The following is a 13890-nucleotide window of genomic DNA, read 5'->3' on the forward strand; positions in this document are numbered from 1 at the left end:
TCTGCTGCGAGTAAAACTGAGAATCTGCTGCGAGTAAAACTGAGAATCTGCTGCGAGTAAAACTGAGAATCTGCTGCGAGTAAAACTGAGAATCTGCTGCGAGTAAAACTGAGTAAAACTGAGAATCTGCTGTGAGTAAAACTGAGAATCTGCAGCGAGTAAAACTGAGAATCTGCAGCGAGTAAAACTGAGAATCTGCTGTGAGTAAAACTGAGAATCTGCTGCGAGTAAAACTGAGAATCTGCTGCGAGTAAAACTGAGAATCTGCTGCGAGTAAAACTGAGAATCTGCTGCGAGTAAAACTGAGAATCTGCTGCGAGTAAAACTGAGAATCTGCTGCGAGTAAAACTGAGTAAAACTGACAATCTGCTGCGAGTAAAACTGAGAATCTGCTGCGAGTAAAACTGAGAATCTGCTGCGAGTAAAACTGAGTAAAACTGAGAATCTGCTGCGAGTAAAACTGAGTAAAACTGAGAATCTGCTGCGAGTAAAACTGAGAATCTGCTGTGAGTAAAACTGAGAATCTGCTGCGAGTAAAACTGAGTAAAACTGAGAATCTGCTGTGAGTAAAACTGAGAATCTGCTGCGAGTAAAACTGAGAATCTGCTGCGAGTAAAACTGAGAATCTGCTGCGAGTAAAACTGAGAATCTGCTGCGAGTAAAACTGAGAATCTGCTGTGAGTAAAACTGAGAATCTGCTGCGAGTAAAACTGAGAATCTGCTGCGAGTAAAACTGAGTAAAACTGAGAATCTGCTGCGAGTAAAACTGAGAATCTGCTGCGAGTAAAACTGAGTAAAACTGAGAATCTGCTGCGAGTAAAACTGAGAATCTGCTGCGAGTAAAACTGAGAATCTGCTGCGAGTAAAACTGAGAATCTGCTGTGAGTAAAACTGAGAATCTGCTGTGAGTAAAACTGAGAATCTGCTGTGAGTAAAACTGAGAGTCTGCTGCGAGTAAAACTGAGAATCTGCTGCGAGTAAAACTGAGTAAAACTGAGAATCTGCTGCGAGTAAAACTGAGAATCTGCTGCGAGTAAAACTGAGAATCTGCTGCGAGTAAAACTGAGAATCTGCTGTGAGTAAAACTGAGAATCTGCTGTGAGTAAAACTGAGAATCTGCTGCGAGTAAAACTGAGTAAAACTGAGAATCTGCTGTGAGTAAAACTGAGAATCTGCTGCGAGTAAAACTGAGAATCTGCTGCGAGTAAAACTGAGTAAAACTGAGAATCTGCTGCGAGTAAAACTGAGAATCTGCTGCGAGTAAAACTGAGAATCTGCTGCGAGTAAAACTGAGAATCTGCTGCGAGTAAAACTGAGTAAAACTGAGAATCTGCTGTGAGTAAAACTGAGAATCTGCTGCGAGTAAAACTGAGAATCTGCTGCAAGTAAAACTGAGAATCTGCTGCGAGTAAAACTGAGAATCTGCTGCGAGTAAAACTGAGTAAAACTGAGAATCTGCTGTGAGTAAAACTGAGAATCTGCAGCGAGTAAAACTGAGTAAAACTGAGAATCTGCTGCAAGTAAAACTGAGAATCTGCTGCGAGTAAAACTGAGAATCTGCTGCGAGTAAAACTGAGTAAAACTGAGAATCTGCTGTGAGTAAAACTGAGAATCTGCTGCGAGTAAAACTGAGAATCTGCTGCGAGTAAAACTGAGAATCTGCTGCGAGTAAAACTGAGTAAAACTGAGAATCTGCTGCGAGTAAAACTGAGTAAAACTGAGAATCTGCTGCGAGTAAAACTGAGAATCTGCTGCGAGTAAAACTGAGAATCTGCTGTGAGTAAAACTTAGAATCTGCTGTGAGTAAAACTGAGTAAAACTGAGAATCTGCTGCGAGTAAAACTGAGAATCTGCTGCGAGTAAAACTGAGAATCTGCTGCGAGTAAAACTGAGTAAAACTGAGAATCTGCTGTGAGTAAAACTGAGAATCTGCTGTGAGTAAAACTGAGAATCTGCTGTGAGTAAAACTGAGTAAAACTGACAATCTGCTGCGAGTAAAACTGAGTAAAACTGACAATCTGCTGCGAGTAAAACTGAGTAAAACTGACAATCTGCTGCGAGTAAAACTGAGAATCTGCTGCGAGTAAAACTGAGTAAAACTGAGAATCTGCTGCGAGTAAAACTGAGAATCTGCTGCGAGTAAAACTGAGTAAAACTGAGAATCTGCTGCGAGTAAAACTGAGAATCTGCTGCGAGTAAAACTGAGAATCTGCTGCGAGTAAAACTGAGTAAAACTGAGAATCTGCTGCGAGTAAAACTGAGAATCTGCTGCGAGTAAAACTGAGTAAAACTGAGAATCTGCTGTGAGTAAAACTGAGAATCTGCTGCGAGTAAAACTGAGAATCTGCTGCGAGTAAAACTGAGAATCTGCTGCGAGTAAAACTGAGAATCTGCTGCGAGTAAAACTGAGAATCTGCTGCGAGTAAAACTGAGTAAAACTGAGAATCTGCTGCGAGTAAAACTGAGTAAAACTGAGAATCTGCTGCGAGTAAAACTGAGAATCTGCTGCGAGTAAAACTGAGTAAAACTGAGAATCTGCTGCGAGTAAAACTGAGTAAAACTGAGAATCTGCTGCGAGTAAAACTGAGAATCTGCTGCGAGTAAAACTGAGAATCTGCTGCGAGTAAAATTGAGTAAAACTGAGAATCTGCTGTGAGTAAAACTGAGAATCTGCTGTGAGTAAAACTGAGAATCTGCTGTGAGTAAAACTGAGAATCTGCTGCGAGTAAAACTGAATAAAACTGAGAATCTGCTGCGAGTAAAACTGAGTAAAACTGAGAATCTGCTGCGAGTAAAACTGAGAATCTGCTGCGAGTAAAACTGAGAATCTGCTGCGAGTATAACTGAGTAAAACTGAGAATCTGCTGTGAGTAAAACTGAGAATCTGCTGCGAGTAAAACTGAGTAAAACTGAGAATCTGCTGTGAGTAAAACTGAGAATCTGCTGCGAGTAAAACTGAGAATCTGCTGCGAGTAAAACTGAGAATCTGCTGCGAGTAAAACTGAGAATCTGCTGCGAGTAAAACTGAGAATCTGCTGTGAGTAAAACTGAGAATCTGCTGTGAGTAAAATTGAGTAAAACTGAGAATCTGCTGTGAGTAAAACTGAGAATCTGCTGCGAGTAAAACTGAGTAAAACTGAGAATCTGCTGCGAGTAAAACTGAGAATCTGCTGCGAGTAAAACTGAGTAAAACTGAGAATCTGCTGCGAGTAAAACTGAGAATCTGCTGTGAGTAAAATTGAGTAAAACTGAGAATCTGCTGTGAGTAAAACTGAGAATCTGCTGCGAGTAAAATTGAGTAAAACTGAGAATCTGCTGTGAGTAAAACTGAGAATCTGCTGCGAGTAAAATTGAGTAAAACTGAGAATCTGCTGTGAGTAAAACTGAGAATCTGCTGTGAGTAAAATTGAGTAAAACTGAGAATCTGCTGCGAGTAAAATTGAGTAAAACTGAGAATCTGCTGCGAGTAAAATTGAGTAAAACTGAGAATCTGCTGTGAGTAAAACTGAGAATCTGCTGCGAGTAAAACTGAGAATCTGCTGCGAGTAAAACTGAGTAAAACTGAGAATCTGCTGTGAGTAAAACTGAGAATCTGCTGCGAGTAAAACTGAGTAAAACTGAGAATCTGCTGTGAGTAAAACTGAGAATCTGCTGTGAGTAAAACTGAGAATCTGCTGTGAGTAAAACTGAGAATCTGCTGCGAGTAAAACTGAGAATCTGCTGCGAGTAAAACTGAGTAAAACTGAGAATCTGCTGCGAGTAAAACTGAGTAAAACTGTGAATCTGCTGCGAGTAAAACTGAGAATCTGCTGCGAGTAAAACTGAGTAAAACTGAGAATCTGCTGTGAGTAAAACTGAGAATCTGCTGTGAGTAAAACTGAGAATCTGCTGCGAGTAAAACTGAGTAAAACTGAGAATCTGCTGTGAGTAAAACTGAGAATCTGCTGCGAGTAAAACTGAGAATCTGCTGCGAGTAAAACTGAGAATCTGCTGCGAGTAAAACTGAGAATCTGCTGCGAGTAAAACTGAGAATCTGCTGCGAGTAAAACTGAGAATCTGCTGCGAGTAAAACTGAGAATCTGCTGCGAGTAAAACTGAGTAAAACTGAGAATCTGCTGCGAGTAAAACTGAGAATCTGCTGCGAGTAAAACTGAGAATCTGCTGCGAGTAAAACTGAGAATCTGCTGCGAGTAAAACTGAGAATCTGCTGCGAGTAAAACTGAGAATCTGCTGCGAGTAAAACTGAGTAAAACTGAGAATCTGCTGCGAGTAAAACTGAGAATCTGCTGCGAGTAAAACTGAGAATCTGCTGCGAGTAAAACTGAGAATCTGCTGTGAGTAAAACTGAGAATCTGCTGTGAGTAAAACTGAGTAAAACTGAGAATCTGCTGCGAGTAAAACTGAGTAAAACTGAGAATCTGCTGCGAGTAAAACTGAGTAAAACTGAGAATCTGCTGCCAGTAAAACTGAGAATCTGCTGCGAGTAAAACTGAGTAAAACTGAGAATCTGCTGCGAGTAAAACTGAGAATCTGCTGCGAGTAAAACTGAGAATCTGCTGCGAGTAAAACTGAGAATCTGCTGCGAGTAAAACTGAGAATCTGCTGCGAGTAAAACTGAGAATCTGCTGTGAGTAAAACTGAGAATCTGCTGTGAGTAAAACTGATTAAAACTGAGAATCTGCTGCGAGTAAAACTGAGTAAAACTGAGAATCTGCTGCGAGTAAAACTGAGAATCTGCTGCGAGTAAAACTGAGAATCTGCTGCGAGTAAAACTGAGAATCTGCTGTGAGTAAAACTGAGAATCTGCTGTGAGTAAAACTGAGAATCTGCTGTGAGTAAAACTGAGTAAAACTGAGAATCTGCTGCGAGTAAAACTGAGTAAAACTGAGAATCTGCTGTGAGTAAAACTGAGAATCTGCTGCGAGTAAAATTGAGTAAAACTGAGAATCTGCTGTGAGTAAAACTGAGAATCTGCTGCGAGTAAAACTGAGTAAAACTGAGAATCTGCTGCGAGTAAAACTGAGTAAAACTGAGAATCTGCTGTGAGTAAAACTGAGAATCTGCTGTGAGTAAAACTGAGAATATGCTGCGAGTAAAACTGAGAATCTGCTGCGAGTAAAACTGAGAATCTGCTGCGAGTAAAACTGAGAATCTGCTGCGAGTAAAACTGAGAATCAGCTGCGAGTAAAACTGAGAATCTGCTGCGAGTAAAACTGAGAATCTGCTGCGAGTAAAACTGAGTAAAACTGAGAATCTGCTGTGAGTAAAACTGAGAATCTGCTGCGAGTAAAACTGAGTAAAACTGAGAATCTGCTGCGAGTAAAACTGAGTAAAACTGAGAATCTGCTGCGAGTAAAACTGAGTAAAACTGAGAATCTGCTGCGAGTAAAACTGAGTAAAACTGAGAATCTGCTGCGAGTAAAACTGAGAATCTGCTGCGAGTAAAACTGAGAATCTGCTGCGAGTAAAACTGAGTAAAACTGAGAATCTGCTGCGAGTAAAACTGAGTAAAACTGAGAATCTGCTGCGAGTAAAACTGAGAATCTGCTGCGAGTAAAACTGAGAATCTGCTGCGAGTAAAACTGAGAATCTGCTGCGAGTAAAACTGAGAATCAGCTGCGAGTAAAACTGAGAATCTGCTGCGAGTAAAACTGAGTAAAACTGAGAATCTGCTGCGAGTAAAACTGAGAATCTGCTGCGAGTAAAACTGAGTAAAACTGAGAATCTGCTGTGAGTAAAACTGAGAATCTGCTGCGAGTAAAACTGAGTAAAACTGAGAGTCTGCTGCGAGTAAAACTGAGTAAAACTGAGAATCTGCTGCGAGTAAAACTGAGTAAAACTGAGAATCTGCTGCGAGTAAAACTGAGAATCTGCTGCGAGTAAAACTGAGAATCTGCTGCGAGTAAAACTGAGTAAAACTGAGAGTCTGCTGCGAGTAAAACTGAGTAAAACTGAGAATCTGCTGCGAGTAAAACTGAGTAAAACTGAGAATCTGCTGCGAGTAAAACTGAGTAAAACTGAGAGTCTGCTGTGAGTAAAACTGAGAATCTGCTGCGAGTAAAACTGAGAATCTGCTGCGAGTAAAACTGAGAATCTGCTGTGAGTAAAACTGAGAATCTGCTGCGAGTAAAACTGAGTAAAACTGAGAGTCTGCTGCGAGTAAAACTGAGTAAAACTGAGAATCTGCTGCGAGTAAAACTGAGTAAAACTGAGAATCTGCTGCGAGTAAAACTGAGAATCTGCTGCGAGTAAAACTGAAAATCTGCTGCGAGTAAAACTGAGAATCTGCTGCGAGTAAAACTGAGTAAAACTGAGAGTCTGCTGCGAGTAAAACTGAGTAAAACTGAGAATCTGCTGCGAGTAAAACTGAGTAAAACTGAGAATCTGCTGCGAGTAAAACTGAGAATCTGCTGCGAGTAAAACTGAAAATCTGCTGCGAGTAAAACTGAGAATCTGCTGCGAGTAAAACTGAGTAAAACTGAGAATCTGCTGCGAGTAAAACTGAGAATCTGCTGCGAGTAAAACTGAGAATCTGCTGCGAGTAAAATTGAGTAAAACTGAGAATCTGCTGTGAGTAAAACTGAGAATCTGCTGCGAGTAAAACTGAGAATCTGCTGCGAGTAAAACTGAGAATCAGCTACGAGTAAAACTGAGAATCTGCTGTGAGTAAAACTGAGAATCTGCTGCGAGTAAAACTGAGTAAAACTGAATAAAAGCTGGCGGAGGGAAGCCGGTCCTTAGATGAGTGATAGGCAGCCTCTCGGTGAGCAGAAAACATGCTTTTACTTCGGTGAGCGTGTGACGACACGGTGGAGGAAATGCAAAAGCCGGCCGGCTGCGCTCGTGTTGCAGCTTGTTGTCGACTCGTATTGGGATTCCTGAGCCGAGTGGAATAACCTGGCGTGAGGCTCCTACAGGGCAGAGCTTCCCAAAGCAGAACGCCGTTATGGTTTGCAGATGCACGGCCACAGATGGTGAAACGGGAAGCTGCACATGCACAGAAACCTGAGAGCTCCCTCAGAATGAGCATATTCTTCTGCAGCTAATTGGATCTGTCCGACGGATTCTCCCACAGAGATCAGGATGACATGCAGAAAGTCTGGAGTAAACAACCAGAGCCAGCCGGAGCAAAGGGAGAAAGTTCTTTATTTAAGGCTCGCAGGCTCACAGCTGCTCAGATTCAAACTTCAGAAAGACTAGATTCTAGGGGTGGGAGTTGATAAGATTTTTACGATTCCAATTCCATTTTCGATTCTGCTTAACGATTCGGTTCTTTGTCGGTTCCCTTATCGATTCTCATTTGGAGAAAAAGGACAACAAACCGGTCGATCAGCATCAACTTTGTTTAGTTTAGAAGTAACACGAGTCATGACCTCACAAACCCAACAGCGGTGAGGTCCACATTGGTCTATCCTGGCCTGGGTAATTTAACTCTTCCTGCTCTGGTGAAAGGAGAAGCTGGAGGTAGAGGTGAACTGGGGGTAGTACCACCAGCCTCTGGCTCTGAGCCAGTCAGGCTCTGTCTCTCATGATTTCATCTAAATGTAATGCCTGAGAAGGCATTCATTTAACCTTAACCGTTACTAACAGCAGCTTTTACAATCAGGCAAATGGTGCTAACATGATAGGCAGTGTTTGTTAGTTAGTTACCTGCAGTGTTAGCCGAGGACATGCTAACGTTGCTAACGTTGCTGGGTTCAGATTCACCGACGTTAATCATTCATTCATAGTTATTGCATGTTGGTAGTATTTCCTCCCTTTGGTGGAATATTCACTTTGCAAGTTGCCCTGTTGTCGTCTTTTTTAGGGATGTGTAACCAAACTTTCGAGCGTTTGTACCGCTTGGGCGCCATGTTTACTGTTGGCTGCTGGCTGCACTGGACTCGCCACGCAGCGCTGCGTGGTGACGTCATCCGCGCCCACTGGAATCGATAAGGGAATCGTTTGCAAAATCGCCAAAACGATTCCAAGGAATTGAAACACCGGGAACCGGTTCTGGATTCCCATCCCTACTAGATTCAGTGTTTGTTGGTCTGATGGTGTAGTTTCTGACTCTGGACTTGTAGCTTTATTAGTCCTGATGTGGCCTTTTGAGTGAGACTTGTGGGTCTTAAATCGTGTCTGACTTCATGTAGGACTTCGGTCCAGTGATGCCTCGTTAATCCCCGTATTGTTGACGTATAAATTGTATTTAGATTCAGATAATAAAAAGCAATAATCCCAGTTAACCCAGTCTCGGTGATGTATTTTCAGTCCAGGCTGTGGTCCAGCTGTTCCAGCTGTTCCAGCTGCTGTTTAGCTGCAGTTAACCAGCTGTTTCAGGAGTTTAACCAGCTGTTCCAGCTGCTGTTTAGCTGCAGTTAACCAGCTGTTTCTGGAGTTTAACCAGCTGTTCCAGCTGCTGTTTATCTGCAGTTAACAGCTGCTGTTTCAGGAGTTTAACCAGCTGTTCCAGCTGCTGTTTAGCTGCAGTTAACCAGCTGTTTCTGGAGTTTAACCAGCTGTTCCAGCTGCTGTTTATCTGCAGTTAACAGCTGCTGTTTCAGGAGTTTAACCAGCTGTTCCAGCTGCTGTTTAGCTGCAGTTAACAGCTGTTTCTGGAGTTTAACCAGCTGTTCCAGCTGTTGTTTAGCTGCAGTTAACAGCTGTTTCTGGAGTTTAACCAGCTGTTCCAGCTGCTGTTTATCTGCAGTTAACCAGCTGTTTCAGGGGTTTAACCAGCTGTTCCAGCTGCTGTTTAGCTGCAGTTAACCAGCTGTTCCAGGAGTTTAACCAGCTGTTCCAGCTGCTGTTTAGCTGCAGTTAACCAGCTGTTCCAGGAGTTTAACCAGCTGTTCCAGCTGCTGTTTAGCTGCAGTTAACCAGCTGTTTCAGGAGTTTAACCAGCTGTTCCAGCTGCTGTTTAGCTGCAGTTAACCAGCTGTTTCAGGAGTTTAACCAGCTGTTCCAGCTGCTGTTTAGCTGCAGTTAACCAGCTGTTTCAGGAGTTTAACCAGCTGTTCCAGCTTCTGTTTAGCTGCAGTTAACCAGCTGTTTCTGGAGTTTAACCAGCTGTTCCAGCTGCTGTTTAGCTGCAGTTAACCAGCTGTTCCAGGAGTTTAACCAGCTGTTCCAGCTGCTGTTTAGCTGCAGTTAACCAGCTGTTCCAGGAGTTTAACCAGCTGTTCCAGCTGCTGTTTAGCTGCAGTTAACCATTTGTTTCAGGAGTTTAACCAGCTGTTCCAGCTGCTGTTTAGCTGCAGTTAACCATTTGTTTCAGGAGTTTAACCAGCTGTTCCAGCTGCTGTTTAGCTGCAGTTAACCAGCTGTTCCAGCTGCTGTTTAGCTGCAGTTAACCATTTGTTTCAGGAGTTTAACCAGCTGTTCCAGCTGCTGTTTAGCTGCAGTTAACCATTTGTTTCAGGAGTTTAACCAGCTGTTCCAGCTGCTGTTTAGCTGCAGTTAACCAGCTGTTCCAGCTGCTGTTTAGCTGCAATTAACAGCTGTTCCAGGAGTTTAACCAGCTGTTCCAGCTGCTGTTTAGCTGCAGTTAACCAGCTGTTCCAGCTGCTGTTTAGCTGCAGTTAACAGCTGTTCCAGGAGTTTAACCAGCTGTTCCAGCTGATGTTTAGCTACAGTTAACAGCTGTTTCAGGAGTTTAACCAGCTGTTCCAGCTGCTGTTTAGCTGCAGTTAACCAGCTGCTCTTTAGCTGCAGTTAACCAGCTGTTTCAGGAGTTTAACCAGCTGTTCCAGCTGCTGTTTAGCTGCAGTTAACAGCTGTTCCAGGAGTTTAACCAGCTGTTCCAGCTGATGTTTAGCTACAGTTAACAGCTGTTTCAGGAGTTTAACCAGCTGTTCCAGCTGCTGTTTAGCTGCAGTTAACCAGCTGCTCTTTAGCTGCAGTTAACAGCTGTTCCAGGAGTTTAACCAGCTGTTCCAGCTGATGTTTAGCTACAGTTAACAGCTGTTTCAGGAGTTTAACCAGCTGTTCCAGCTGCTGTTTAGCTGCAGTTAACCAGCTGCTCTTTAGCTGCAGTTAACCAGCTGTTTCTGGAGTTTAACCAGCTGTTCCAGCTGCTGTTTAGCTGCAGTTAACCAGCTGTTCCAGCTGCTGTGAGTGGATGTTTGTGTCAGAAAGCAGCTGGATTATTTCCATCCTTTCCTCTTCCTCTCCTGACTCGTTGCTGATTAACCCAGTTTGGCTCTTACTCTGGCACTTGTTGACTCGGCGGGGCTGACTCGGGCCTTTTTGTTTCACCACTCGTGGCCTCAGTCACCTGATGCTCCTGACTTGTTTTTCTTCTGTAAAGCGACACTGTGGACAAGCGGCGCTCAGAGGAGCCGGTTCAGGAGTTCACTTTGATTTGCTCCGTTCGTCTTCTTCCTGCCCGCAAATGAGGATCACATGTGTGCGGGAGGCCCCGCCCCCCTGCTCCTCTGCCCCTCTCTGCTGTGTTCGCAGACCTCCGGGCCCGCCGCTCGCTCTGCCTGGTGTTCGGTGACGCAACTCGCTCTGCTATAAATACATGAATCATATCTGAGCTCAGCTGGCAGCGCTCTGTAGTTCTGAACCGGATCTGCGGATCCACGCACGTCTGCTGGCGTTTATTCCTCTCCGGCTCCCTGCTTTCCACGCCGCAGATCCTCTCCGGGTTGGGACCTTTTCTGGTTTTTTGGTGCAGTTTGCAGCCGGAGCAGCGGGGCTTTCGCACCGTCCCGGGCTATGGGAGATGTTTGGGGGGGTTCTGCCAGTCGCAGGGTGGCCCGAGCCATGGCGCTGGTACGTATCTGCTGCTCTCACAAACACATTCTGGGTCCCGTTCGGCTTCCGCTTCGGACTCCGATGCTTCATTTGTTTTGGTGCGCTCGCAGCTAAAGTGCTCCACATGTTTTTGACTTTATCTTTGGGGTTTTGCAACATTAGAGGAAATGAGGAAGTTTAGCAGCAACAGAGCTGTGAGCAGAAAGAGGGAAACGGGCTCGGCTGCATGTAAAGAAGCAGAGCGGAACGCTTTCATCCCCCACAAACCGTCTTTCAGGGGCTGTGAAAGCGCCTCAGAGCTGTAGCTGTTGGAGAAACGTCTCCACCTGCAGCAGGTGTAGAGTTCAGCCTGAAAGGAACTCCTTTCACACGTTTAACCTGATAAATAATCAGGATTTAAAGCTGGACCCGCGGTCGACACGGAGAACGGGTTTCCAGGAGCTAAGGTCAGAGTTTAAGGTCGTAAAGCGGGAAGTTCTGGACATTTCGTTCTTCTGCACACTTAAATCTGAAACTGGATCCTAAAAATCTGAGCTCATATTCCTTCAGGGTGATATCATATTCTTAGAAGCCTCAAACTGAATCTTTTCCCCAGATATCTTCCCTTTCCCCCCCGGTCCCTCTCATCTTTCAGTCCTGATCAGCTTCATTCACTCAAACCTGAATCTAAACCCAGAATCTGGGTCAGAACCAGAGTTAGTTCAGTTCTGAGCAGCTTTAAAGTGAATATCTGCTCTGAGCTCCTTTCTCCTCCAGCACAGCCTGAACCCTCTCAGACGAGCTTTCTGTCCTTTCTTTAAGGAGTCTTCAGGAATAGTTCTCCAGGCTTCTTGAAGGACATCCCAAAGCTCTTCTTTGGAATTTGGAAAATTAGAACAGAGCAGGCTAACAAGGCGTTGCCCCGGTAACAGGAGCAGGTGCGGCTCAAGGTGTTGCCCTGGTAACCGGAGCAGGTGCGGCTCGTTGCCCCGGTAACAGGAGCAGGTGCCTCTGTGTCACTGACATGTACGCTCACTATGGCTTCTTAAAATTGCACTATAATTTTGACTGCAATTGACTGTCTTGAACGGTCCCTGTTCGAAAAGTAAAAGTTGTATTCGAATAATTCTTGAACCCTCAGCGCCCCAAGAGACGGCAGAAGCCAGCGGTGTAATTTTCATTCGGCTACTATGTGTGGCTCGTTTTTTTATGGCAGTTTTAAAATCATTTTTCACCTGAATGATGACTTTAGGAAATGGAGAGGCGACCTCTGGGCTCAGAGGCAATTTGTAAGAAATATGTGAGGCAGAGCTCAATGAGTGTGACTTTGTGTGAAAGAGGACAAAAATGCCTACGTTTTGAAGTAAAATTTGTCCAGACCGGCCAGATATTTTGGACATGAGAGACATTTGGTCGAGGAAGTAGTGCAGTATCTAATTTAGATTGAGAAACAGTGGTAGAGACACCTCAGCTGAGATGTAGTCTTCCTAAAACGTAAACTGCCGAAAAATCTTAATTCCAGTCTAAAATATACAAAGAGCTTCTAGATTATTCATTTCTGGTGGCATAAAACAGTTTAATCATGTCATTTATATTAATTGTTCCATAATTAGTCATTATATTATTTCTTATATTCCTTTTTTAAGCTTTAAATTTAATCTTATTTACTTTTTCTTGATGTTGAATAACATGTAATTCTTATTCTTCTCTGTTTTTTTCCTACTTTTAGACGCGATAACGTTCATTATTTTGGGATTAGGATTTTTTTTTAAACTGAATTTCATATATTAATTTGACTCTTTTGGTAACTGAAAGCAGTTTTAACGTAAATGTACAAAAAAAGTTGAAACTATGAAGCTGTTTTTCACAGATGCAGCTAAAGAAATGGGAACAAATGATGTCTCTGTGACAGGCTGCTGGGAACAAAGTGCCTCAAGATCCAGTTTAAAATGGCTGTGGTTAAAAACCAGTCTTAGTCACAGTTTAGTTCATTCCCTCCAAACCTGACGATGGAGATGAAACTGATGGAAAGTGTCTGGATGGAGTGAAAAACAGTTTTTAATGAGCAGCAAAGATGGGCTGACTCCATCAGGATGGCTGAACACAGCTCTCCACATGTCTGCACTTCCTGTTGGCGACTGATGTTCCACTCCGTGTGATAACAGACGCTGTGATGACAGGAAGCTGTGTGTCCACCAGTCTGTGAAATCTATATTTAACCCCCATGAACCGGATGTATCCATCACGCCGCTCATTAGGACCAGGGCGCTTTGAGCTTCGGCTGTTTCTCCTCCGTCAGGACCCTCACTGTGGCAGAAACCTCCATCCTTCTCTGAGCCCCCCCTCTGCTCCTCAGACAGTTCAGGTGTGATTTAAGAGCTCATTCCAGGCTCATTTTCATAAATGTGAACTGTCTGGAAGGTCATGAAGAAGAAAGGATGCTCTGGTGGGCCGAGGAAGACAGAAGAAGAACGCTCAAAGGCCCGTCCAACTCATCAGAACCATCTGCAGGAGGCAGGTTACGCTGCTACATGCTAACCGCTAGTTAGCCACAGAAACACAGAGGCTACGCTGCTACATGCTAACGATAGTTAGCCACAGAAACACAGAGGCTACTGAGCCTGAACTTGAGCCTGAACTGAGCCTGAACTTGAGCCTGAACTTGAGCCTGAACCGAGCCTGAACTTGAGCCTGAACCGAGCCTGAACTTGAGCCTGAAACCGAGAAGAACTTTAGCCTGAACCGAGCCTGAAACCGAACCTGAACTGAGCCTGAAACTGAGCCTGAACCTGTAACGAAGCCTGAAGCGAGTCTGAACTTGAGCCTGAAACCTAGCCTGAACCGAGCCTGAAACCGAGCCTGAACTTTAGCCTGAACCGAGCCTGAAACCGAACCTGAACTGAGCCTTGAAACTGATCCTGAACCTGTAACCGAGCCTGAACTTGAGCCTGAACCGAGCCTGAAACTGAGCCTGAACCTGTAACCGAGCCTGAACCGAGCCTGAAACCGAGCCTGAACCGAGCCTGAAACCGAGCCTGAACTTGAGCCTGAACTTAAGCCTGAACCGAGCCTGAAACCGAGCCTGAAACCGAGCCTGAACTTAAGCCTGAACCGAGCCTGAAACCGAGCCTGAAACTGAGCCTGAACTTGAGCCTGAACCGAGCCTGA

General features: G+C 44.2%; 1 protein-coding gene across 2 annotated transcripts in view; it reads left to right on the forward strand.

Moving 5' to 3' along the window:
- Nucleotides 1-13890, forward strand: part of slc4a7 (solute carrier family 4 member 7) — a 130113-nt gene that overhangs the window by 60124 nt on the left and 56099 nt on the right. Inside the window, exon 1 of one of the 2 annotated variants that reach the window (XM_075466381.1) lies at nt 10373-10761. The exons of the other annotated variant lie outside the window; for it this stretch is intronic. Within the exon in view, the coding sequence (XP_075322496.1) occupies nt 10705-10761 (57 nt within the window). The 5' untranslated portion in view covers nt 10373-10704. Of the gene's footprint in view, nt 1-10372; nt 10762-13890 lie in introns of those variants that run through there. 2 annotated transcript variants of the gene reach the window in all.

Source organism: Odontesthes bonariensis, chromosome 5 (genome assembly GCF_027942865.1).
Source record: "Odontesthes bonariensis isolate fOdoBon6 chromosome 5, fOdoBon6.hap1, whole genome shotgun sequence".
Lineage (NCBI taxonomy): Eukaryota > Metazoa > Chordata > Actinopteri > Atheriniformes > Atherinopsidae > Odontesthes > Odontesthes bonariensis.